Source organism: Pecten maximus, chromosome 6, assembly GCF_902652985.1.
Source record: "Pecten maximus chromosome 6, xPecMax1.1, whole genome shotgun sequence".
Taxonomy (NCBI): Eukaryota; Metazoa; Mollusca; class Bivalvia; order Pectinida; family Pectinidae; genus Pecten; species Pecten maximus.
The window spans coordinates 5,167,510-5,190,339 of record NC_047020.1 but is presented as its reverse complement, the minus strand read 5'-3'; the positions used below and the strand labels follow the sequence as shown (position 1 = coordinate 5,190,339).

At 36.2% G+C, this 22,830-nt stretch overlaps 1 protein-coding gene across 1 annotated transcript; it reads left to right on the top strand.

The window, feature by feature from the left end:
* Window positions 1-17,839: 17,839 nt before the first annotated feature.
* LOC117329961 (uncharacterized mitochondrial protein AtMg00860-like) lies at window positions 17,840-18,253 on the top strand. Its single transcript, XM_033888193.1, has one exon. The coding sequence runs from the start codon at window positions 17,840-17,842 to the stop codon at window positions 18,251-18,253; it is 414 nt and encodes a 137-aa protein (XP_033744084.1).
* Window positions 18,254-22,830: the final 4,577 nt, after the last annotated feature.

Below are 22,830 nucleotides of genomic sequence, written 5' to 3'. Positions count from 1 at the left end.
CCAATATTACCACCAGCCCACCTTGGTAAATTCATGACTCATGACAAAGTGGACACCTCCCTCCATGGTACCACGGAGGGAGGGGAGACCTGCGGTACCGTCAGAATCCCCATTTTTCATATCAAATTACCAACAACCTGCTGTAGAGCAAAGCTGGTATGAGTATTTAGCCGGATGAGCCCATGTCCCTCTCCGTCTCCCCCTGGGTTCCGCCACATGAGGGGTTACCTCCCCTCACATCCATACTGCCTATAACCCTAATCTATCCATACCCTGCTTTTGACCTCTATAATCCCCGCCCCAACCCCCAACCCTGAACATGTACACAACCCCCTCCTTATTTCGCAAGATTACACCTGACTTGGGACTGGGAAAGTGGACCCTGAATTAGCAGCTATGAAATACTCTAGGGCTCCCTGGTAATTGTTGAGTAGAATACCAATACCTATTGAGGAAAGATGAGTTCCATCCGGACGATATAATGCAGACTCTGCTGTTTGGATAGTTGGATGGCGCAAAATTTTACCCCCTGACTGCCCTAAATATTGTCTAATAGCTAAATTAATGCGCTTTCGCTTCCTTTCCATGCTAGTGTATGATTTTGCCCCATGCCAATAACCCCGGGGTAGTATTTCAGACCAAATTATGGTAGTACCGGGAGATAATGCTGACAACCTCATAAAGGAACATTTTATGGTTTCTATTAATTCCTTTCCCTTAATGTTGACAATACATTAGATCCTAGTTGAACAAGGATCATCTCTGGGGGAGAATGTTTACTTAATTCTTTCTGTATGAGGGGATCAAATTCATTCCAAGTCATGCCTCTACGTGTCATCCAACAAATGGAGAAGCCCTTTAGGTCAAGGTTAAGGTTAATACCGCCTGGTCTCTTGGCCGACTCCTTCATACCCCAAAATAGAATTGAAGATCCTATGACCCATATAGAGTGTTGGTGACCTGCAAACATCTTAAAGTGTCTTAGAAATTGGAAATTAAAATTAATTTTAGTGATTCAATAGTGTTTAAAGGTCACTCCTAATTAACACATAATGGTTAGACTTAAATCAAAATATTTAATTAAAATTAAAATATCAATCACAGGGGTACATGTACTTGCATTTCACATATCCCTGTCTGATGACATGCGATTATTATTGCCAGCATGAGTATCTATTCTGGACAAATACGGTATATTTCATATATTTCAACTGAAAATTGTTTCCACAGGAATTCTTATATAATTTGAATAGACGTTGGATTTCCATCGGCCCCAAGCTTGAATTTTCTTTTCAGATATGCCTCGGGATGCCGCCTCGGTAGCAGCACCTATGCGAAAGGAGTGAGTCTTGTATTGTGACCCAGGGATGCGAGCAAATGTTAATGCTTTCTTTAACATGGCTGCTACTTGATATCGCGTTACAGGGGAACCATTCCTATGTATGAATAGTTGTTGATTTGATGCTAGTGGACGGATTGACAAGTACCTGTTCATAAGTGTAACAGGGCAAATATCAGTTTGCTGGTAGTTGTTAATATGTAATGATACCGAGTGACCCTTTTGGTCGGTCTTTGACTCCCGGATTCTTACCTTTAAATGTCTGGATGGAGAGTCGACTATAGTAATATCTGACACTGTCAAAGGACGTGTTTCATGCCCATTACTACGCGAAGCTGAAAATTCACCCACCCTCAAAAAAACAAAAAATGCTAAAGTAAATGCTGCAGTGAATAAATCTGACTCAAATTTAGAACTACATACTGATGAAAGGGAGATAACTAGTTGCCGAAGCAGGGGTAGAGTAATAGGGAGACGCCCATCTACACGCTTGTTACAACGCTGGGCCCCCTCTAGAAAAAATGTGTATAATCCTGATAACCTTGTATTTTGTGTTCATGGGCTATTCCACTGATATATGTGGAAATTGTAGAAGCAGAATACCCCTTCAATGACATAAAAGATATAAAATGTATTAACTGGTCTGGAGGGACAGGCCATACACCAGCTAAATTATATGAGGACCTGAATGTTTGGAAACACTGCATAGCAGCGCTGTACGTTTTCCATGTATTAACAGCCATTGCATTTTTTAACAATCTATTAGCTTCTGATTTTATATCTCCCATAGATGGGCAGGTATTGGGGTGGGAAAAAGTGCTGCCGCTGGTGCTGCTCGACGAAATCTGGCCCACTGTTGACGAGAAATGGCATCAGCTATAACATTACATCTACCTGAAATGTGTTCAGCCCTGATATTTAAATTAAGTTTCAATGTCAACAAAACTAAAGGCCGCATGATAGACATCACAGTTTTTGATTTGGATGATTTTTTATTGATAATTGTCACCACAGCCTCATTGTCACAATGGAACACAACTTTTTGATTTCTCATTTCACACCCCCATAGACTAATGGATACATATATTGGGAATAACTCTAAAAAAGTTATATCACTAAGAAAGCCCCTATCTAACCAAGATGTGGGCCATGATCCAAATGCCCAAGCACCTTGAAAATATACACCAAACCCCCTATTGTGACCACCTGCACTATCAGTGTACAGTTCTAGAGATGCTGAAGTTTTCCAGTGCATGTCCGGAATAACAGTCACACCATTGTACTTTACAAGGAACGATAACCATAGTTTTATATCGGCCTTCATTGATGCATTAACCCTGATTTTATGATGTGGCATACTAACACCAGCTGTTGTATCAATGAGACGTCGACAAAATGCCCGTCCAGGGGAGATAACTCGGCATGCAAAGTTCAACAAACCAAGAACTGACTGAAGCTGAACCAGTGTAACTTTTGTCACTGATAACAAGCTCTCGAGCTGTTTACACAACTCAACAATTTTGTCTATTTGTAATCTCATAACTAATCCAACTGAATCAAATTCGACTCCGAGAAAACACAAACATGTAGTAGGACCCACCGTTTTTTCATGGGATAACGGTAATCCAATTTCTTTAGAAATACCCTCAAATAATTCTAGTGAATTCTGACACTGATTTGTGTTAGGTTGCCCCCCAAAAAGGAAATCATCCAAATAATGTAGTATGCTGTTGTTGCCAGATTTGTTGACTACTAACCAATTGAGAAAAGTTGAAAATTTTTCGAACATAGCACAACTAATCGAGGCCCCCATTGGTAAACATTTATCATAATAATAGTGCCCCCCAAACTTTATCCCAAGCAAATCAAAATCCTGCGGAGCTATTGGTAGTAGACGGAATGCCGATTTTATGTCTGACTTGGCTAATAAAGCTCCACGACCTAATTTGTTTAACATCTCCGCTGCATCATCAATGCTTGCATACGACACGCTACATAATTCTGATGGAATGAAATCATTTATAGAATTTTGATCTGGATATGACAGGTGATGTATAACCCTATAATCACCATCCTTTTTCGGAACAAGACCAACGGGTGATACTTGCAACGATGGTAAAGGGGGGTTAACAAAAGGACCAGCTATGCGACCTGCCTCGACTTCTTTATCTAATTTGTTTTTTAGTATTTCAGGGGCCTGTTTTGTGCTAGCTAAGTTTGTCGCCTCGCGAGCTCTGCGAGGACCCATATATTTGAGAGAAAACCCCTCTTTAAATCCTTTATCAATATAATCCCTAACTTCAGTAAGAGGATATTCCTGTAAATACTTCATTAGTTTTTTTTATAAATTATTGGAGTATTTCCTAAGTTATAAAGGGAACCAGATGGAACAGAAGGGACTGAAATGTCAGGATCTACATGAACAGTTGATATAGTGCTTGAACTATTATTGCCGAGTCATTGTTTACATTTTAGGCTTGGATGTGACCCCCCACAGGTACTACATACATGTCGAAAACGACATTTAGCCCCAAATTTACAGCTTTTACCTCTGTTGAAAGTAAAACAACAACCACTTGACCCAGAATTTGGGTTAGCTGACCGAACAGGCTTAGGGGCAGAAGTACTAGAATTGGTATCAATATTTACATTTGAAATGTTTACTTGGCTAGGGGAGTTGTACATGAGCCACAATTCCGTATCAATGACCCCCCACGAAGAGGATGGATTTCTCGACTTTCGTAACCTGTACTGTTCATCATATTGGACCCAGCCCTGATGACCAGACCTTGACGCTGCCAAGCGAATGTCATGCATATATTTGAGAAGCTCTTGACTTTTTTCTGGAAATTTCTCTAACATGACACTTGAATATATCAGAAAAAGCTGATGTCCACGAATGGACACTTGTGATTTGCTTTCCCAGAGTGGAGGGTTTCTTAATAATGAATTTCCCGTCCCTAACGGACAATTCGCCGGACATCTCGCAACCCGCCTCCATCTCTCGCGCCGATTTCAATAGAACACCAAGGTCCAAAAACTCGCCATCCCAAATCTTATCCCTAATCCTAGCCGGTATATTGTAACCAACCGGGTCGAAAACACTCGGGACTGGTGATGGGCCCCCTAATACTCGTACGTTTGAATTAGCACATGGTAGGGGTATGTCTATAGGCGGTAATAAATTCTCACCCGTCTCGCCGCTCATGCCTGCACCACCCTCATGGACCTCAGAACTTCCAGTCTCTCCTACTGTACTAACTCCATGTGTGGCATTCGTCGTTCTGTTCTCAGCTACCTCGGGCCTATCCATCGATGGGGACGCCTTACGTTTTCTTGGCCTAACCCCCACAGCCCTCGCCGATGTTTGGCGGCGTGGTTTCGGTGGCATGTTATTTGAAACAGGACGGATACTCTAATCAATGCATATGACAGTTAATGGGGTATATTCCCTCTCCAATTTCACACACAATTATTTTGGAACTAATTACCGTCCTATCCTTTAGCTGAGAGCTTCGATGGCCACAGATGATCACAGATTTAAAAATATTGTGCAGACACAATGGCGATATCCAGAAAAAGGAAGTTAAATTCTAGTGGATTTCTGGGTAGAATTTAATTGGGCGCATTCGATTTACTATAATTTTTGTGTGTTGGGTGCACTCGATATACTGTATGAAACTACAACTATAAGTTACTAAGTAATATTATGGTACACGTAGATAAAATTGACAAACTATAATACAAAACTAACCAAAGGCATTCACTGGTATCAAACACGTTTATCTTGCATTTGATAAACGCCATTAATGAGTGTATTGTTGTTAGTGTGTTGTTAATGAGTGTATTTTTGTTAGTGAATTGTTTATGAGTGTATTTTCGTTAGTTTGTTCTTTATGAGTGTATATTTTTGTTAGTGTGTTGTTTATGAGTGTATATTGTTGTTAGTGTGTTGTGTATGAGTGTATTGTTATTAGTGTGTTGTTTATGAGTGTATATTTTTGTTAGCGTGTTCTTGATGAGTGTATTATTGTTAGTGTGTTGTTTATGAGTGTATTGTTGTTAGTGTGTTGTGTATGAGTGTATATTGTTGTTAGTGTGTTGTTTATGAGTGTATTCGTTGTTGATGTGTTGTTGATGAGTGTATATTGTTGTTAGTGTGTTGTTTATGAGTGTATATTGTTGTTAGTGTGTTGTTTATGAGTGTATATTGTTGTTAGTGTGTTGTTTATGAGTGTATTCGTTGTTGATGTGTTGTTGATGAGTGTATTGTTGTTAGTGTGTTGTTTATGAGTGTATATTTTTGTTAGTGTGTTGTTTATGAGTGTATTTTGTTAGTGTGTTGTTTATGAGTGTATATTTTTGTTAGTGTGTTGTTTATGAGTGTATATTTTTGTTAGTGTGTTGTTTATGAGTGTATTCGTTGTTGTTGATGAGTGTATATTGTTGTTAGTGTGTTGTGTATGAGTATATTGTTGTTAGTGTGTTGTTTATGAGTGTATATTTTTGTTAGTGTGTTGTTCATGAGTATATTCGTTGTTGATGTGTTGTTTATGAGTGTATATTTTTGTTAGTGTGTTGTTTATGAGTGTATTCGTTGTTGATGTGTTGTTGATGAGTGTTTTGTTGTTAGTGTGTTGTTTATGAGTGTATATTTTTGTTAGTGTGTTGTTTATGAGTGTATTCGTTGTTGATGTGTTGTTGATTAGTGTATTGTTGTTAGTGTGTTGTGTATGAGTGTATATGCTTGTTAGTGTGTTGTTTATGAGTGTATATTGTTGTTAGTGTGTTGTGTATGAGTGTATTGTTGTTAGTGTGTTGTTTATGAGTGTATATTGTTGTTAGTGTGTTGTTTATGAGTATATTCGTTGTTGATGTGTTGTTGATGAGTGTATTGTTGTTAGTGTGTTGTTTATGAATGTATATTTTTGTTAGTGTGTTGTTTATGAGTGTATTCGTTGTTGATGTTTTGTTGATGAGTGTATTGTTGTTAGTGTGTTGTTTATGAGTGTATATTTTGTTAGTGTGTTGTTTATGAGTGTATATTGTTGTTAGTGTGTTGTGTATGAGTGTATTGTTGTTAGTGTGTTGTTTATGAGTGTATATTTTTGTTAGTGTGTTGTTTATGAGTATATTCGTTGTTGTGTTGTTGATGAGTGTATTGTTGTTAGTGTGTTGTTTATGAGTGTATATTTTTGTTAGTGTGTTGTTTATGAGTGTATTCGTTGTTGATGTGTTGTTGATGAGTGTATTGTTGTTAGTGTGTTGTTTATGAGTGTATATTTTTGTAAGTGTGTTGTTTATGAGTGTATATTTGTGTTAGTGTGTTGTTTATGAGTTTATATTTTTGTTAGTGTGTTGTTTATGAGGGTATATTTTTGTTAGTGTGTTGTTTATGAGTGTATATTGTTGTTAGTGTGTTGTTGATGAGTGTATTGTTGTTAGTGTGTTGTTTATGGAGGTTATTCGTTGGTGTAGGTGTGTGATTGAGGTGTATTGTTGTTAGTTGTTGTTTAGGAGTGTATATTTTTGTTAGTGTTGTTATGAGTCTCGTCGTTGTGTTGATGTTGTTGATGGTGTAGTGTGTAGTGTTGTTGTTGATGAGTGTATATTTTTGTTAGTGTGTTGTTTATGAGGTAATTTTGTTAGTGTGTTGTGTGAGTGTATATTGTGTAGTGTGTTGTTAGAGTGTATTTTGGTTAGTGTGCTGTTTATTGGTGGATTGTTGTTAGTGGTTGGTTATGAGTGTATTCGTTGGTTGATGTGTGTTTATGAGTGTATTGTGTTAGAGTGTTTGTTTTTTATGAGTGTATATTGTGGTAGTGTGTTGTGTAGATTGATATGTTGTTAGTGTGTTGTTGATGAGTGTATTGTTGTTAGTGTGTTGTTTATGAGTGTATATTTTTGTAAGTGTGTTGTTTATGAGTGTATATTTGTGTTAGTGTGTTGTTTATGAGTTTATATTTTTGTTAGTGTGTTGTTTATATTGGTATTTTGTTAGTGTGTTGTTTATGAGTGTATATTTTTGTTAGTGTGTTGTTTATGAGTGTGTATTTTTGTTAGTGTGTTGTTTATGAGTGTATTGTTGTTAGAGTGTTGTTTATGAGTGTATATTGTTGTTAGTGTGTTGTGTATCAGTGTATATTTTTGTTAGTGTGTTGTTTATGAGTGTATATTGTTGTTAGTGTGTTGTTGATGAGTGTATTGTTGTTAGTGTGTTGTTTATGAGTGTATTCGTTGTTGATGTGTTGTTGATGAGTGTATTGTTGTTAGTGTGTGTTTATTGAAGGTATATTTTGGTTAGTGTGTTGTTTATGAGTATATTCGTTGTTGATGTTGTTGATTGAGTGTATGTTGTAGTGTGTTGTTGATGAGTGTATATTTTTGTTAGTGTGTTGTTTATGAGTGTATTTTTGTTAGTGTGTTGTTGATGAGTGTATTGTTGTTAGTGTGTTGTTTATGAGTGTATTTTGTTAGTGTGCTGTTGATGAGTGTATTGTTGTTAGTGTGTTGTGTATTCGTTGTTGATGTGTTGTTTATGAGTGTATTGTTGTTAGAGTGTTGTTTATGAGTGTATATTGTTGTTAGTGTGTTGTGTATGAGTGTATATTGTTGTTAGTGTGTTGTTGATGAGTGTATTGTTGTTAGTGTGTTGTTTATGAGTGTATATTTTTGTAAGTGTGTTGTTTATGAGTGTATATTGTGTTAGTGTGTTGTTTATGAGTTTATATTTTGTTAGTGTGTTGTTTATATTGGTATATTTTTGTTAGTGTGTTGTTTATGAGTGTATATGTTTGTTAGTGTGTTGTTTATGAGTGTGTATTTTTGTTAGTGTGTTGTTTATGAGTGTATTGTTGTTAGAGTGTTGTTTATGAGTGTATATTGTTGTTAGTGTGTGACCCATCAGTGTATATTTGGTTAGTGGTTGTTATGCGTGTATAGTGTTAGTGTGTTGGGATGAGTGTATTGTTGTTAGTGTGTTGTTTATGAGTGTATTCGTTGTTGATGTGTTGTTGATGAGTGTATTGTTGTTAGTGTGTTGTTGATGAGTGTATATTTTTGTTAGTGTGTTGTTTATGAGTGTATTTGTTAGTGTGTTGTTGATTGAGTGATTCAGTTGTTAGTGTGTTTGTGTATGAGTGTATTTTGTAGTGTGCTGTTGATGAGTGATTGTTGTTATGTGTTGTTATGCGTTGATTCGTTGTTGATGTGTGTTTCAGGGAGGGGTATTGTTGTGAAGTGTTGTTTATGAGTGTCTATTGGTGTTTGAGTGGTTGTGTATGAGTGTATATTGTTGTTAGTGTGTTGTTGATGAGTGTATTGTTGTTAGTGTGTTGTGTTGGGGTATTCGTTGTTGATGGTTGTTGATGAGGGTATTGTTGTTAGTGTGTTGTTTATGAGTGTATATTTTTGTTCGGTGTTGTTTATGTATGAGTGCATTTTGTTAGTGGTTGTTTATGAGTGTATATTTTGTTAGTTGTGTTGTTTATGAAGGGATATTTTTGTTAGTGGTTGTTTTATGAGTGTATTCGTGTTGATTGTTTTGTTGATGAGTGTAGTGTTTTTAGTGTGTTTGTTTATGAGGTCTATTTTTGTAGTGTGTTGTTTATGAGTGATATTGGGTTTGTGTGGTGTGGCTGGTGTATTTTGTTAGTGTGGGTTTATGCGTGTATATTTTGTTAGTGTGTTGTTTATGAGATATCGTTTTGGGTTGTTGATGAGTGTATTGTTGTTAGTGTGTTGTTGTGAGTGTATATTTTTGTTTAGTGATGTTGTTATGAGTGATATCGTTGTGATGTGTTGTTGAGGAGTGTTTGTTGTGCGTGGTTTGGTTTATGAGTGTATATTTTTGTAAGTGTGTTGTTTATGAGGTGTTATATTTGGTGTAGTGTGTGTTTAGTGAGTTTATATTTTTGTAGGTGTGTTTATGAGGTATATTTTTGTTAGTGTTTGTGGAGGAAGTGTATGTTGTTAGTGTGTTGTTTATGAGTGTATATTTTTTGTTAAGGTGTTGTTTATGAGTGTATATTTGTGTTAGTGTGTTGTTTATGAGTGTATATTTTTGTTAGTGTGTTGTTTATGAGTGTATTTTGTTAGTGTGTTGTTTATGAGTGTATATTTTTGTTAGTGTGTTGTTTATGAATGTATATTTTTGTTAGTGTGTTGTTTATGAGTATATTCGTTGTTGATGTTTTGTTGATGAGTGTATTGTTGTTAGTGTGTTGTTTATGAGTGTATATTTTTGTTAGTGTGTTGTTTATGAGTGTATATTGTTGTTAGTGTGTTGTGTATGAGTGTATTGTGTCGTGTGTTGTTTATGAGTGTATATTTTTGTTAGTGTGTTGTTTATGAGTATATTCGTTGTTGTGTTGTTGATGCGTGTATTGTTGTTAGTGTGTTGTTGATGAGTGTATATTTTTGTTAGTGTGTTGTTTATGAGTGTATTCGTTGTTGATGTGTTGTTGATGAGTGTATTGTTGTTAGTGTGTTGTTTATGAGTGTATATTTTTGTAAGTGTGTTGTTTATGAGTGTATATTGTTGTTAGTGTGTTGTTTATGAGTGTATATCTTTGTTTTAGAGTGGTTTGTTTATGGAGTGTATATTTTTGTTAGTGTGTTGTTTATGAGTGATATTTTTTGTTTAGTGTGTTGTTTATGAGTTGTATATTTTGTCCTAGAGTGGTTGTTTATGAGTGTATTATTGTTGTGTTAGTGTGTTGTGTATGAGTGTATATTTTGTTACGTGTGTTGTGTCTACCCTTATTGATGTATATTCTTTGTTAGTGTGTGTTGATGAGTTTATTTTTTGTTAGTGTGTTGTCTCTGAGTGTATATTTTGTTAGTGTGTTTGTTTATGAGTGTATATTGTTGTTAGTGTGTTGTTTATGAGGTATATGTTGTTAGTGTGTTGTTGATGAGTTATTGTTGTTAGTGTGTTGTTTATGAGTGTATTCGTTGTTGATGTGTTGTTGATGAGTGTATTGTTGTTAGTGTGTTGTTTATGAGTATATTCGTTGTTGATGTGTTGTTGATGAGTGTATTGTTGTTAGTGTGTTGTTTATGAGTGTATATTTTTGTTAGTGTGTTGTTTATGAGTGTATTTTTGTTAGTGTGTTGTTTATGAGTGTATATTTTCGTTAGTGTGTTGTTTATGAGTGTATATTTTTGTTAGTGTGTTGTTTATGAGTGTATTCGTTGTTGATGTGTTGTTGATGAGGTTATATGTTGTTAGTGTGTTGTTGTATGAGTGTATGTTGGGAGTGTGTTGTTTATGAGTGTATATTTGTTAGTGTGTGTTTTATGAGGTATTAGTTGTGTTGATGTGGGTTGATTAGTGATTGTTGTTAGGTGTTGTGTATGAGTGTATATGTTGTAGTGTGTTGGTTATGAGGGTATATTGTTTAGTTGTGTTGTGTATGAGTTGTATTGTTTGTTAGTGTGTTGTTTATGAGGTGTATATTGTTGTTAGTGTGTTTTGTTTATTGAGTATATATCGGTGTTGCGTGTGTTGTTTGATTGAGTGTATGTTGTTAGTGTTTGTTTATGAATGTATATTTTTGTTAGTGTGTTGCCGCTTAGGAGTGATTCGTGTTGATGTTTTGTGATGAGTGATGTGGTAGTGTGGTGTGTATGGTGCCCCTCACATTTTTTGTAGTGTGTTGTTTATTGAGGGTATATTGTTGTTAGTGTGTTGTGTATGAGGGTATTGTTGTTAGTGTGTTGTTATGAGTGTATATAGTTTTGTTAGGTTTGTTGTTTATGAGTATAGTCGGTGTTGTATGTTGTTGATGAGTGTATGGTGTTAGTGTGGTGTTTATCGAGTGTAATTTTTGTTAGTGTGTGTTTATGATGGTATTCGTTGTTGCTGGGTGTTGATGATGTATTGTTGTTAGTGTGTGGTTATGAGTGTATATTTTGTAAGGGTGTGTTGTAGAGGTATATTTGTGTTAGTGTGTTGTATTATGAGTTTATATTGTTAGTGTGTGTTTATGGGGTATATTTTGGTAGTGTGTGGTTTATGAGTGTATATTGTTGTTAGTGTGTTGTTGATGAGTGTATTGTTGTTGTGTGGTGTTATGAGTGTATCGTTGTTGATGTGTTTGTTGATGAGTGTATTGTTGTTAGTGTGTTGTTTATGAGTGTAGATTTTTGTTAGTGGGTTGTTTATGGAGTATATTAGTTGTTGATGTTTTGTTGATGAGTGTATGTGTTAGTTGTGTGGTTGATGAGTGTATTTGTTAGAGTGTTGTTTATGAGTGTATATTGTTGTTAGTGTGTTGTTGATGAGTGTATATTTTTGTTAGTGTGTTGTTTATGAGTGTATATTGTTGTTAGTGTGTTGTTGATGAGTGTATTGTTGTTAGTGTGTTGTTTATGAGTGTATTCGTTGTTGATGTGTTGTTGATGAGTGTATTGTTGTTAGTGTGTTGTTTATGAGTGTATATTTTGTGTTAGTGTGTTGTTATGAGTATATTCGTTGTTGATGTTGTTGATGAGTGTATTGTTGTTAGTGTGTTGTTGATGAGTGTATATTTTTGTTAGTGTGTTGTTTATGAGTGTATTTTGTTAGTGTGTTGTTGATGAGTGTATATTGTTGTTAGTGTGTTGTTTATGAGTGTATTTTGTTAGTGTGCTGTTGATGAGTGTATTGTTGTTAGTGTGTTGTTTATGAGTGTATTCGTTGTTGATGTGTTGTTTATGAGTGTATTGTTGTTAGAGTGTTGTTTATGAGTGTATATTGTTGTTAGTGTGTTGTGTATGAGTGTATATTGTTGTTAGTGTGTTGTTGATGAGTGTATTGTTGTTAGTGTGTTGTTTTGGGGTATTCGTTGTTGATGTGTTGTTGATGAGTGTATTGTTGTTAGTGTGTTGTTTATGAGGTTAATTTTGTTGTGTGTTTGTTATGAGTGTATTTTTGTAGTGTGTTGTTTAGATGTAGATTTGTTAGTGTGTGTTTATGAATGTATATTTTGTTCGGTGTTGTTTATGAGTGTATGCTTGTGATGTTTTGTTGATGAGTGTATTGTGTTTAGTGTGTTGTTGAATGAGTGTTATATTTGTAGTGTGTTGTTTTATAGTGTATATTGTTGTTAGGGTGGTTGTGTATGAGTGTATTGTGTTAGTGCTGTTGTTTTATGAGTTTATATTTTTCGCTGAGGTGTGTTGTTTATGAGTATATTCGTTGTTGTGTGTTGTTGATGAGGTATGGTTGTTAGTGTGTTTGTGGATGAGTGTTATATTTTGTTAAGTGGTTGTTTTATGAGTGTATTCGTTGTTGATGTGTTGTTGATGAGTGTATTGTTGTTAGTGTGTTGTTTATGAGTGTATATTTTTGTAAGTGTGTTGTTTATGAGTGTATATTTGTGTTAGTGTGTTGTTTATGAGTTTATATTTTTGTTAGTGTGTTGTTTATGAGGGTATATTTTGTTAGTGTGTTGTTTATGAGTGTATATGTTTGTTAGTGTGTTGTTTATGAGTGTGTATTTTTGTTAGTGTGTTGTTGATGAGTGTATTGTTGTTAGAGTGTTGTTTATGAGTGGATAATGTGTTAGTGGTGTTTGTATAACAGTGTATATTTTTGTTAGTGTGTTGTTTATGAGTGTATATTGTTGTTAGTGTGTTGTTGATGAGTGTATTGTTGTTAGTGTGTTGTTTATGAGTGTATTCGTTGTTGATGTGTTGTTGATGAGTGTATTGTTGTTAGTGTGTTGTTTATGAGTGTATATTTTTGTTAGTGTGTTGTTTATGAGTATATTCGTTGTTGATGTTGTTGATGAGTGTATTGTTGTTAGTGTGTTGTTTATGAGTGTATATTTTTGTTAGTGTGTTGTTTATGAGTGTATTTTGTTAGTGTGTTGTTGATGAGTGTATATTGTTGTTAGTGTGTTGTTTATGAGTGTATTTTGTTAGTGTGCTGTTGATGAGTGTATTGTTGTTAGTGTGTTGTTTATGAGTGTATTCGTTGTTGATGTGTTGTTTATGAGTGTATTGTTGTTAGAGTGTTGTTTATGAGAGTATATTGTTGTTAGTGTGTTGTGTATGAGTGTATATTGTTGTTAGTGTGTTGTTGATGAGTGTATTGTTGTTAGTGTGTTGTTTTGGGGTATTCGTTGTTGATGTGTTGTTGATGAGTGTATTGTTGTTAGTGTGTTGTTTATGAGTGTATATTTTTGTTAGTGTGTTGTTTATGAGTATATTCGTTGTTGATGTGTTGTTGATGAGTGTATTGTTGTTAGTGTGTTGTTTATGAGTGTATATTTTTGTTAGTGTGTTGTTTATGAGTGTACTGTTGTTATCGTGTGTTGTCATGAGTGGTATATTTGTTGTTCGTGTGTGTATTATGAGTGTATATTTTTGTTAAGTGTGTTGTTTATGAGTGTATTCGTTGTTGATTTGTGGTTGATGAGTGTATTTGTTAGTGTGTTGTTGATGAGTGTACATTATTGTTAGTGGGTTGCTTATGAGTGTATTTGTTGGTTTGTCTTTTACGAGAGTATTATTTGTTGGTGTGTCGTTGATGAGTGTATTTGTTGTTTTTGTGTCATTCATGAGTGTATTTGTTGTTTTTGTGTCGTTCATGAGTGTATGCTTTGTTTAATGTGTTGTTTATGAGTGTAATTTTGTTGATAAGTGTTAGATATATATATAAATATTTATTTTTCCCAGTTTTTTTTTTATTTTCCTTCCCTGATTTATTCCAATTTAACTATTTTTCTAGGTCACCCTTGCTGCCAAATTGCATTACTCGAGTATGATACAGATAACGTTTGACGTTGTCTGTTTTTGTTTCATTTTACTTGTTTGTGTGATACAAGGACTATGCTAAATAAGATATGATATAGTACAGCATTAATTCATCGCGATTTTTTAGAGACACGTCATTGTTGTCTTATATTACTCATATATTACGCAGCCATTTACTCTACAACGTATGTACTCGATGTAACGAAACATACATAAAAACGCACCAATGGGATCGATCGCCAACGTTTCTCACGAAAAGGTAACCCCAGTGGTTGGTTGAGGCGGAGCACGATACAAGTTCTTCGGGACGCAATAATCATTCCACTTTAAGGGAACAACCAACAAATTGGAAAAATAGACTTTTGAAACATCCCTTGTGTATAGGGATAAAATGTCTGGCGGCTACTGATTGGCCAGTATGTTTTGAAGTAACAACATAGATACTGTATGTAGCCTGATAGTTAACTATCCATAGGAAATGTTGATATAAATCGTAAGTCCGATTTCACTCTTTTCCCAAAAGTTCAGGTCATAATTATTAACAGGTAAACATTTCAGATTCTAGAGAATTTTTCTGCGAAATTCACCTATTTTCAAAATGGCTACCATGGAAAAAGTTTGAGCTGAAGGACCCAATTTTGATTACGTGTTATAGTTATACAAATTTTTACACTTTCGGTATGACGTAGTATGTCAATGGACGTGCTTATAGGTGAAGGAGTATTGTGAACTGAACATTTCTGTGGAACTAAAGACTGTCTAAGAAAGAACTGGTTTGTACATTTTTCTCTCTTTTGAGGTGTACCTAGGTCTGTTCAGGATGGCGCGCGCTCGCTCGCGAAAACGCTCGTGTGACAATAAATCAGCGATCCTGAACGGTAGTGTGCGCTTCTGCCTGCATTCAAAATGGCGGCCTCCATTGTATGCAAACAGTGTGAAGTACATAGTGAGGTGTTTTTGTTCATTTTTCAGTGAAAAATATCATTTATAGTGCATAATTGTCGTTATTTTAAACAGTAAATCCTTCTTACCGGAATGACAGCGACCACTGATTTAGTCGGTCACAAAAAATGCTTACGATAAGCTCCCGTCATCGGTTTTTAAAATAAGTTTCTCCATGTGTAATATATTGGACGCCATCTTGGTTTTTCTGGCGAACACCTCGGTGGGTTGGTACGCGTGCGCTCGCGAACGCTCGCGAACGCTCGCGCGTGCATGTCCTGTTCAGAAGCGAGCGCATGCTTTTGCTCGCGAGCGTTCGCCATCCTGAACAGACCTCTGTATACGTGTCCCGTTCTTTCTGCACGTGAATTCTACTATCATGCCACAATAACAAGGGACAAAAAGTGAGTCGACTTATAAATGTGATGAATTTTCTGACATTAGAGAGTTCTTCAAGCAGCGCGACAAAAGAATATCTGGAGAAATAGCAACACTAAAAACTGAAATTAATCAGCTAAGTCCGTCAGGGACAGTGTCGGCGAGAACGAGACAGTACTACATAATGTAAACGAAGATATCACAGAGATAAGAAGTAGTGTTGTCATGCACAGAAAGTAATGAAAGACTCGGTCTTGAGTTGTGGGAGAGAAAATGGAACCGCGTGCTTCGGGGTATAGAGAGGGGATGTGCGGGGGTCACAATGGACCACCATAAAACATGTGCGTAAATTTCTTGCAAAGACCCTGGAAATTGAAAAACAGATTATTAAAGACTTCTTATTTACGGCCGTCCATCGTCTTCTCAGTGGTAAAACCGGGAAAGAAAAACAATTGTTTGTTTTTCGGCCCTCAAGGATAGGGACTATGTCTAAAACAGGCCATATCCAAACTCAAACTGGGATCTGGATTTGCTGTTGTACCAGACCTACCGCCTTATCTGGTCAAACTTAGGCAAGAACTACTCGGAAAAAAAGAAAAATCTTCCAGTAGACGAGAAGGAGAAAACCAAACTTTTCTGAAAACTTATCTGAAAACCGCACTTTTCCTGACACTCGGAAAAAAAACTTAAATTTACACGTACATGTATGCATACATGACATACGCGAACAAAACGCGCGAGTAACGTTTGAAATATGAATAGACATGATGTCTGGAAAGACAGTTAAATACTACAAACAAATATATATATATATACAATATCATGTTGTATATCGAATTGATTCTCCATATAATGTGTACGGGTACTGTTGTCTGTGCCTGTCTTAATCACCATTTATATCCATAGTGGTTCTCATGGTAATACAAAGTTACAAAAGATTAAATGAGTCAGCAAAATGCTATATTTTATGTAAATACTGTCCATATGGTATATTCAGGTTTATATAAAGGACTATATAGCCAGTTATATTAAATGACCTTTTGTTTAGTAAAGTCATAAGGTCGCGCGCTGTGACATGAGTGCACGCGCACACACTGCTGCTACATTAGTCGTAACATTATAATAACTCACTGGTACAGATACACACGAGTGTGCGTATTTTTCACCTGATCGTATACAGTTTTGTTCTCTTTATTGATAGGGTAACGCCACAAATTGTACATCCAATATGAATATCGTACGTCTCTGATACTATATTTTATCAGAGACCTGTCTCTGATTTTATGTAGCTGGTTATGTGTTAGTTAGACAGGTTTACAGAACACTAGTAATACGCAATTTTGTTATCCATTGTGATCACAAATCTTTATATCCAAGTAACAGGTGCCGTATAACGTGTACCTCATCTTTATTTGATCACTGTAATTCATTATCCTGGCGTAGCAGGATTGGTTCTGTTTGGATTTTGACCTCCGTGATCGTCTGTCTGTTAGGCTGCCATGTTCTTGTTCTTGTTCTTTATGTTCCTCCAATATCTTGAGAACCATTGGATATCAACGTGGATAATGGATGGTGGCTTAGGATTTGATCAGCAAGTCCTTCAAGAATATATGCACTATACACATGCTTATCATAAACTTGAACGGTGTTGTGTAGTAGTAAGTAGCGCCACCTAGCGGTGGTGACGTAGGGTTTTCCCCCTGGTTATATTTGGTAACAGGGTACGTGGGACTATATATTTCGTTTCGCGGGGTTCTCGCCAGTGCTGGCTGAAGTTTTGACCAAGGAACTGGTCACACGAAGGTAGTTGAGCACACTATAGATACTGGTCAGCATCGTCCCAAACTTATACCTGCCAGACGTTTTTCCCCCACTCAGAAATTAGGTGTAGAGAAGGAGTTAAATAAGATGCTTAAGGATGGCATAATTTCTCCTAGTACTAGTCCATGGTCCGCTCCAGTAGTCTTAGTTACAAAGAAAGATGGATCCGTCCGGTTCTGTATTGATTACAGACAGTTGAATGCTATCACCAGGAAAGATGCGTTTCCGTTGCCACGTATCGATGATGCGTTGGAGGCGCTGGCTGGGTCAAAATGGTTTTCTACTCTGGTGAGCGGATATTGGCAGTGTAATGTCTTTGTTAGATCGCGAGAAGACTGCGTTCTGTACGCACAAAGGCCTTTTTGAGTTTAACGTCATGCCTTTTGGACTATGTAACGCCCCGCAACTTTTTCTAGACTAATGCAACTTGTTTTAAAGGGTAGGAACTGGTCCCAGTGTTTATGTTATCTTGATGACGTGGTAGTCTTTGGTCCTACATTCGAAATTGCTCTCTAGAATTTGAGAAAGGTGTTTGAGTGCATCAGGGGAGCTAACTTGAAGCGTAAGCCTTAAAAGTGTGAGTTATTCCAATCTGAGGTAGCATACTTAGGGCATATGGTGTCAGAAGCGGGTATTAGTGGCGACCCAGCTAAGGTTGAGGCTGTCAGAGAATGGCCACGCCCCGAGAACATAGGTGAATACCGTAGCTTGCTAGGTATTGCTGGTTATTGCCGCAGATATATCCCAGGGTTCTCCAGCATTGCTTCCCCCCTGACACATCTTACCAGGAAAGACAAGTTGCTTGAATGGTCAGAGTCATGTGAGCAGGCATTTTCAGAGCTTAAGAACTTGTTAACCAAAGCTCCGGTGTTGAACTATCCCAGTAGTGAGGGTGAGTTTGTTCTAGATACAGACGCGAGTCTAACGAGGTTATTTGGGGTCTTATCTCAGATACAGAACGGCGAAGAAAAGGTTATTACCTATGCTAGTCGCACCCTCAGCAAATCAGAGTTATTGCACAACGTATAGAGAGCTGTTAGCTGTAGTAACTTTTGTTAAGTACTTTAAGCATTACTTGTGGGGTAGACCTTTATACTGAGGACAGGCCATGCTTATCTGGTATGGCTTAAGAATTTCAAGGAAATAGAGGGTATGATAGCAAGGTGATACGTGTCCTTGACATGTTCGATATGAAGATTGAACATGGGCCTGAAAGTCAACATAGAAATGCTGATAGTCTATCCAGATTGTCCAGTCGTAAGTGAAAGTGAGAGTCATGTCCTTGTTGTACAGCGGATGCTTTGAGTAGTCCTGTGGTGGTTGAACCTGTAAATGAAACATCTGAGAGTGAAAAAGATAATTTCGGGTAAATGGTTGCCAACTTTGGGAACAGAGCAGCTAAAAGAGTGACAGGGAGAGGATGAGATCATTAAGATAATGATAGCACTTAAGGAGACACATAGTGTAAAACCAGCTTGGTCAGAAATTCCATCATTTCCTGTAGGGGTTATGTCCCTTTATAACATGTGGGAAAGTCTCCATTTGGATACTAATGGTCTACTCTACAGGATAAATCCCGTAACACGTCCTATTGGTGGTAATAGATAGATAGTACGATAAAGTACAGGAAACTATATTGAAACATTTACATAACAATGTCTCGTCGGGTCATTTAAGTAGGGACAGGACCCTAGATTCAGTACGTAGAGGGTTTTACTGGACTTGAGTTACCGGGGATGATAAGAATTGGTGTAGGTCCTGTGAGATGTGTGCCAAAAGGAAATCTTATCCTCATCGGGGTCATGTGTCCTTGCATCAATCTGAGGTTGTTAGCGGTCCCATGCGTTTGTATAAATAATTCCGTGAAGCAATTTGTACTGAAATGTTCGTATGTTTGTATCATCAGTCAGCCTAATCGGAGATTTAAATATTAATTTCCATTCTGAATTGAATGTTGTTTCCAGTTTTTCATTCCATTTGTCTATGTTTTGCACTGGACATTACCTTCTATCCACTTATAGTATATAACATGCCTATCTCACAGTGGCTGAGATAGTAGCTCATCAGGGGTTGTGGGAGGTGTACCAGACAAGATTGAGGCCCATATCTGAAAAACATTACACCAAAAACAATTTAATTTCTATGAAATTTTCATGAATCCTTCCTCATTCATATTCCATATCTTATTGCCCCCCCCCCCCCCCCCCCCCCCCCCCCCCCCCCCTCCCTTTTTTTTTTACTTTAGTTAATAACAATAGTTTCCAACTGGAATGGTTTTCCGGATTCAGTAATTTCTTTATCCATGTTATTTTTTGTGCTTGGCAGTACGATTTAACATGGAGCATTCCCAAACCTCCATTTTCATAAATGTTTATCACTACATTTCTTTTCATTTTATCATTCTTACCAGACCACAAGAAGTTAAAAGATATTTTTTTAAAGATTTTGTAAGAATGCTTCTGGTGGATCCGAAAGTGTAGAAAATAAATGTGTGAATACTGGAAGTGCTAGAGTTTTAAATCACTGTGACTTTACCCACGTAACTTAGGTTTCTAAAAGACCAGTCGTCTAGTAATGTTTTAACATATATTAACTTTTCATCAAAATTGTGTTTGGTGATATCTTCCTTAGTAAGATCAAATGAAATGCCCAATAATTTAAACTTCCCACTATGATTCCAGTGCTGACCTCTTTCTTGCAGATACTCCTCTCCACAACTCCATACCAAATGAGTTTTGTCCAGGTTTGCTCTCAGTCCAGAAGAGCAAGCAAAAAAATCCAACGTGTTAAGGGCATTGTCTAGAGAAGATTCGTCCTCTAAACCAAGTGACGAGTCATCAGCATATTTACTGAGTATATATTCTGAATTTTCTATATTAATTCCTTTTATATCAGGATTAAATTTAAGTGACGAACTAAGCAATTCTACCGATAAGATGAATATATATGGAGACAGGGGATCTCCCTGTCGAACTCCCCTTTCGAAATAAAAAAATTGTGAGATATGTCCATTATTACAGATACAGCTTGAGCAATTATTTAAGAAATAATTAACGATGATTCGTGTATTATTGCAGGATATACAACGAGGACGAGGATATTTTGCAATTGAATTAATAACGAAGGCCGGAGGCCTGAGTTATTAATTAAAATTGCAAAATATCCGAGTCCGAGTTGTATATCTTGCAACAATACACGAGTCAAAGTTGATTATTTCTATTCTACCATGTACTGTTTAGTTCTGAGATCGACCTCTTTCTAATAGAAAACAGCAAAGAAACCCCGAGAAAACCTTGTGATTTATTTCTTGAGTATTGCATTATTTGTTGATGAAATATACAGGCAATTCAGTACTACGATCAAGAGCATCTATCATATGGCATTGATTTTGAAAATTAAAAAAAAAGGAGAAAAAAAAAAAAGAAAAATAGGGGGCCTCCATAGGATTCGAACTGGCGTCGTGATAAAAATTTATTGAAAGACTAACCCATTAGCCCACTCGGCTATAGTAACCTTTTATAAAACGGGTGAATATTAGATATATAAAATTGTTACAGCCGTGACTGCCGACCGTGTATTATTGGCACGAGCGTGGGTTATTGGAAAATAATACATGGTTTTAAACCAATCAAAACTGGTGTTGCATAGCAAACATGGTAGAATATAAATTCTACCATGTTTGCTATGCAACGCCAGTTGTTACAATTTTATATATCCTGCGGCCTTCGTTATTAATTTAATTGCAAAATATCCTCGTCCTCGTTGTATATCCTGCAACAATACACGAATCATCGTTAATTATTTCTTAAACGTCTTTATCCATTGTCTTAAAATTGGCCCAAACCCTTGAAATTCTAATGCTTTTTTGAATATAATTCCACTCTAAAGAATCAAAAGCCTTTTCGAAATCTAATAAAACAAGCAGCCCTGGAATGTCCTTTTCCTTTGTTTTTTCACATATATCCAAAATAAATCTAGTACATTCCTCTATGTACGTACCCTTCGTGAAACCTTGTTGCGAATCACTAATAAGTTTATTTAAATATGATTTAATTCGGTTTGCAATACTAGACGATGCAATTTTATAATCAACATTTAAAAGAGATATAGGGCGCCAATTTTTTAAAAATATCATAGACTTACCTTCTGTTGGAATACAGTTTATAATAACTTGGCTCTGAGAAATAAAATGCAATTTTAATATTATTTATACATGCTAAGGAGTAAATAGATATATCTTGAAATATGTAGCATTTATTAAAGGCTTAATATAGTCCCTATTAAGGGGTTTTATAACGGAGTGAGGGCGCAGGGTTATGGAGGTGAAAGGTCACGTGCAGTAATTTTACTATATATACCTATAACACGGTAACAGTAGCTACCCAGCCACTGGAACAGACTGCATCACTGTAATGGACACAAGTCAAGGTCAGTTTGTGTTAACATCATTTAAGATTGGAATTTATCTATCCGACTCCTCCCCAGCATCCTCCTTTTGTTAAACTATTTTACATGTTTTCAATTTTGAACATTTTTTGTCGACTTGATTATGTTAAGGAATTTTCTGGAAATTGTATGTGGTCAATTTTTGTAACTCTACCTTTAAACCAAAGTTTCACACATACGATTGTTGTGAGTATTTTTGTTGTAACTTAGTTGATAGTTTAAGGTGGCAGTTTTGTATCCCCACCTTGGACCAAAGTTCGATTAATATGGTTGATTTTATGAATATCAACTTGTATTGCAAGTTTATTTCAATTGTCGTTTAATAAATAAACGGCCTATTTCAATTCAATCGATGGTTTTAGTTGTTTGTCTTCTTTGATCAACAAGCTTGTCATGTCCGAAGTCATGTATAAGTGTTCATAAATATCATTCCAGAAAAACTTGTAGAACTCAACTGTATATCCATCTAAGTCGGTAAACCCAGAGGTTGACTACGGTTCCCTGCCGTAGTAAGTAGTTTTGTTAATTCACGTCTAGTTTAGCACTAGCAGGTTTTGGTAGCCTATATTTGTATCTAGCTTGGTGGAGTTCCGGAGTATTTGGTTTATCATTTTGTTTTGCTGTGGTGGCTATTCCTGATAATCCTACGGAATTACATGTAACGTCGATTGTTTTATCTTATTTTTTTTTCTAGGGGGAAGGAAGTTGTTGGTTGTTGACATATATATGTTCATCTAATGGAGGGGTATAACACAGTTCAAATACTTGTTTCCTCATGGGTGTTTGTTATAGTGTATACATAAATTTATCTAGGGACGATAGCTGTTGTAAGTTATGAGATCCTAGAGGTTACCTATTTGCAATCACGAGTTTTGTTAATGAAGTGGCTCATTGTTTACTTTTGTACAGTTACTTTTACGGTTCGATTTCTAGGAAATTATTTTTGTTAGGCAGCATGCACATGTAGTTAAGGCTGACATGACATAATTTCTATTTTGATATTTTTTTTCAATCCTGCTAGTTAAAATGACCCAGTTTAGTATAGTGTGTATGCTTTTATTCATACCTATCTGTCCAATGTGGTCATTGGTCTTTTTCCAAGGGAGGACGACTGAAGCAGGATTGGTTCTGTTTGGGTTTTAACCTCCGTGATCGTCTTT

Excerpts from the sequence above, each read along its gene's own strand:
- LOC117329961 (XM_033888193.1), top strand. The coding sequence starts at position 17,840 with ATGGTGTCAGAAGCGGGTATTAGTGGCGACCCAGCTAAGGTTGAGGCT.